At 46.0% G+C, this 3,484-nt stretch overlaps 1 protein-coding gene across 3 annotated transcripts in view; it reads right to left on the bottom strand.

Moving 5' to 3' along the window:
- The window catches only part of klhdc2 (kelch domain containing 2), a 16,676-nt gene that overhangs the window by 5,378 nt on the left and 7,814 nt on the right, over positions 1 to 3,484 (bottom strand). For all 3 annotated transcript variants that reach the window (XM_015017542.1, XM_015017541.1, XM_015017544.1), the window contains exons 8-14: positions 2,758 to 2,838; positions 2,469 to 2,527; positions 1,722 to 1,828; positions 1,569 to 1,641; positions 1,403 to 1,490; positions 1,274 to 1,326; positions 16 to 425 (exon numbers count right to left, since the gene is read on the bottom strand). In XM_015017542.1, coding sequence (XP_014873028.1) covers positions 302 to 425; positions 1,274 to 1,326; positions 1,403 to 1,490; positions 1,569 to 1,641; positions 1,722 to 1,828; positions 2,469 to 2,527; positions 2,758 to 2,838 — 585 coding nt within the window. In that variant the 3' untranslated portion in view covers positions 16 to 301. The remainder of the gene's footprint in view (positions 1 to 15; positions 426 to 1,273; positions 1,327 to 1,402; positions 1,491 to 1,568; positions 1,642 to 1,721; positions 1,829 to 2,468; positions 2,528 to 2,757; positions 2,839 to 3,484) is intronic.

The raw sequence follows: 3,484 nt of genomic DNA, 5'->3' as shown, positions 1-3,484 counted from the left end.
CCTGTCGGCGCCGACAGGTTGGTCAGTTTGTTTTTTCCTTTCCTCGCCTTTAATCATCTGTTTTCCAGCTGCAGCTGCCTCTGAGGCCAGCTGTTGCCGGGCAGAAAGCGGGTTGATTCTAAGGGCCATCCTGATTGGTCGGCCCGTTTCTGAAAGTTTTGGTGAGATTCCAGATGTTCTCCTGGCTGTGCAGGGAAATAACTGGGCGCATCATCAGAAATGGAAAACAGATTCTTTCTGCTTGTTGTTTTAATTCACGTTAGCAGTCCGGGCAGAGCGAGCTGGTGGGTCCTGCCCGGCTCTAGGAGCCCAGCGTGTTGACCCGGGACATCCTCTGCTTCAGGCTGTGCAGCAGGTGTTTGGGCAGGCAGTCCCAGTGAGAGGACAGCTTCTCCCGGTGCTGCAGAATCGCCTCCATGCAGAACCTGAGGAGCACAGGCTCATTAGTGGCTAAAACAAACCCACTTCCTGCTGCTTCAAAGCTGCAACTTTTATAAAAATTATTTTTACAAATTAGTTGAAACTGTTAAAGTATAGAATGAGACAGAAAAAAATTTATCTCCTAGACTAGAAACAACCAATCAGAGCCAGGAGGCGGGTCTTAGTGCTGTCAATCACAACGCCTGTTAGGAAAGTTGATGCTAGTTAGCATGGCCACTGATAGCGGTTTTCCTGCAAGGATGAGTTGACTCTCTGCCATTAACACATTTCACAGCATGTTTATGAGTTGATTGACAGCGCTTACACCCGCCTGCTGGCTCTGATTGGTTGTTTTAAAAAAAAATTTGATTTCATAATTTAATGCCTTGAAATTGGGCCTCTGTCTCTTTAAAAACTCCTGCTCTTTCAGAACGTCATCACCTAAATGTTTTTTCCAGTGTTGCTCTGAGAAGTGGCTCCTTTAAGCAGCTCAGCTGTTCCACCAGGTGTTTGCTAATTGCTACTGGCTAGTCTGAAGGAGCAGAGTGGGGGAGGGCTGCTCTGACAGGCAGAAGCTCAGAAGCAGCAGCTCATAGGAGGAGCTGTGTCTGGAAGGCGGGGCTAGGTACCACCAGGTATTTTGAACAGCTGAATGGTTGCCATGGTGATTAAATGATTTCTCAAACATGCATGAAAGAATCAAGGCAAAAGTCCTGGAATGTTTCTGATGAGGGAATAAAGTTAAAACGTGATCAAAAGTTCAAATAAGTTGATTTCACATCATCATCCCTTTAACAAAAATGTGAAAACCATATTTTAATAAAAGTTACTTCCTGAAGCTTTAAGCACTCACCCGACTAACGATTTGGGCTGGATGTTAAAAATTAGCAGCTCGTTGCTGTGAGCCTGTCGGAGGAGGAAAACAGGATGAGAGGCAGTCTGAAACAGGAAGTGGTCATAACCTGGAGGTTTTTCAGCTTACAGCTCTCTCATGAGACAGCAGGTTGTTGGCGCAGCCTCCAAACACGAACACCTCGCCGTCCGGCCCAGAACATGCCGTGTGCCACAGCCTGCAGCGCAGAGAGAGAGAGCGGCGTTCAGTAGTGCGGCGATGGGCACAGTGGCATTCGGCAGGACAGGATACTTACCTGGGGCTCTTTGTGTAGCTGTGCTTGAACGGCCTCCACTCGTTCCTGCTGATGCAGTAAAGCCACGCGTCACCTGGAGGAGAGGTACAGCGATTCAGAACAACTTCCTGTTCAAACGATCGCTCAGCCTGGGAACCCAAACACAAAACTCACTGAGCGTTTCCCTCTGTGTGGTGAAACCTCCAAACAGGAAGATGTGATCTGGTGAAACCGGAGTGAAGGAATGCCAGGACCGGCCCACAGGATTCTGAGGAACGCCCCTGCAGAAAAAAACAAGACGGGTCAGAATGAGTCAAAACGGGTCAGAATGGGTCAAAACGAGTCAGAATGGGTCAAAACGGGTCAGAATGGGTCAAAACGGGTCAGAATGGGTCAGAATGGGTCAAAACGGGTCAGAATGGGTCAAAACGGGTCAGAATGGGTCAGAATGGGTCAAAACGGGTCAGAATGGGTCAAAACGGGTCAGAATGAGTCAAAACGGGTCAGAATGGGTCATTTTCTCCTTTTATTACCAAGAAAAATCAAGAGAAGCTGATTAATTCAAATTTAATTTCTGCTTCAACCCGATGTCTAATCTGCATGATTTTTACAGAAATTAAACATCTTTAACTAAAATCTGAACAAGAATGAGACCCAGTGTTGAAATATTACATTTCAAACTAAAAACAAAAAATACAAATGTTGATGTTTTTTTCCTGAAGATGCTTTTTTTTTTCGACAAATAATCAAGCTGCTGTTATTGTATTTTAGGACATAAAACAATGAATCATTTATTTGTGCTAATATATATAAAAGGCGTACATGAATAATCAGCAAAAATGTGGCAACTTTTCTTATTAATAGATAAATCGATAACTAAAATAATCTCTAGTTGTGATCACAGCCCAGGTTCAGACTTACATTTCGTGCCACTCCCACGTCTCCAGGTTGATGTAGTACAAATCATTCAGTCTGTAATTCTGGAGAAAAACAATAAAAGTGTTTGGGAACAAAATATATTGAATGTTAGCATTTCTGTGACTCAACTTGACTATTTTTACATAATTAATACTAAACATTCCCTTAAACCTTCAGCTCAGACTGTTTAAAATGGTTCATCTGAAGGATTTTGACCTTAACTGTAATAAAAGTGTTGTGGATAAAGAAAGCCAGAAAGCACACAGACTGAACGGATCAGAGCAGAGCTCACCTTGAACCGCCCTCCGAACACGTAACCTCTGTTTCCTACGGTGGCACAGGCGTGAGCTGCTCTGGGGGACGGCGTGTTGCCCTGAAACACGGCGACAGGACCATCAGAACCACCCAGAACCACCCAGAACCACACACACAAAACCACCCAGAACCACTCAGAACCACCCAGAACCACCCAGAACCACACACACAAAACCACCCAGAACCACTCAGAACCACCCAGAACTACCCAGAACCACTCAGAACTACCCAGAACCACTCAGAACCAAACACACAAAACCACCCAGAACCACCCAGAACCACACACACAAAACCACCCAGAACCACTCAGAACCACCCAGAACCACACACACAAAACCACCCAGAACCACCCAGAACCACCCAGAACCACTCAGAACCACTCAGAACCACTCAGAACCAAACACTCAGAACCACCCAGAACCACTCAGAACCACACACACAAAACCACCCAGAACCACTCAGAACCACTCAGAACCACCCAGAACCAAACACACAAAACCACCCAGAACCACTCAGAACTACCCAGAACTACCCAGAACCACACACACAAAACCACCCAGAACCACCCAGAACCAAACACACAAAACCACCCAGAACCACCCAGAACCACCCAGAACCACACACACAAAACCACCCAGAACCACACACACAAAACCACCCAGAACCACACACACAAAACCACCCAGAACCACTCAGAACCACAC

The sequence above is a fragment of the Poecilia latipinna genome, unplaced genomic scaffold (genome assembly GCF_001443285.1).
Source record: "Poecilia latipinna isolate Pla-1442-1.1 unplaced genomic scaffold, P_latipinna-1.0 Scaffold2155, whole genome shotgun sequence".
NCBI classification, from domain to species: domain Eukaryota; kingdom Metazoa; phylum Chordata; class Actinopteri; order Cyprinodontiformes; family Poeciliidae; genus Poecilia; species Poecilia latipinna.
The sequence above is the reverse complement of the archived record's forward strand: the minus strand, read 5'-3'. Positions and strand labels throughout refer to the sequence as shown.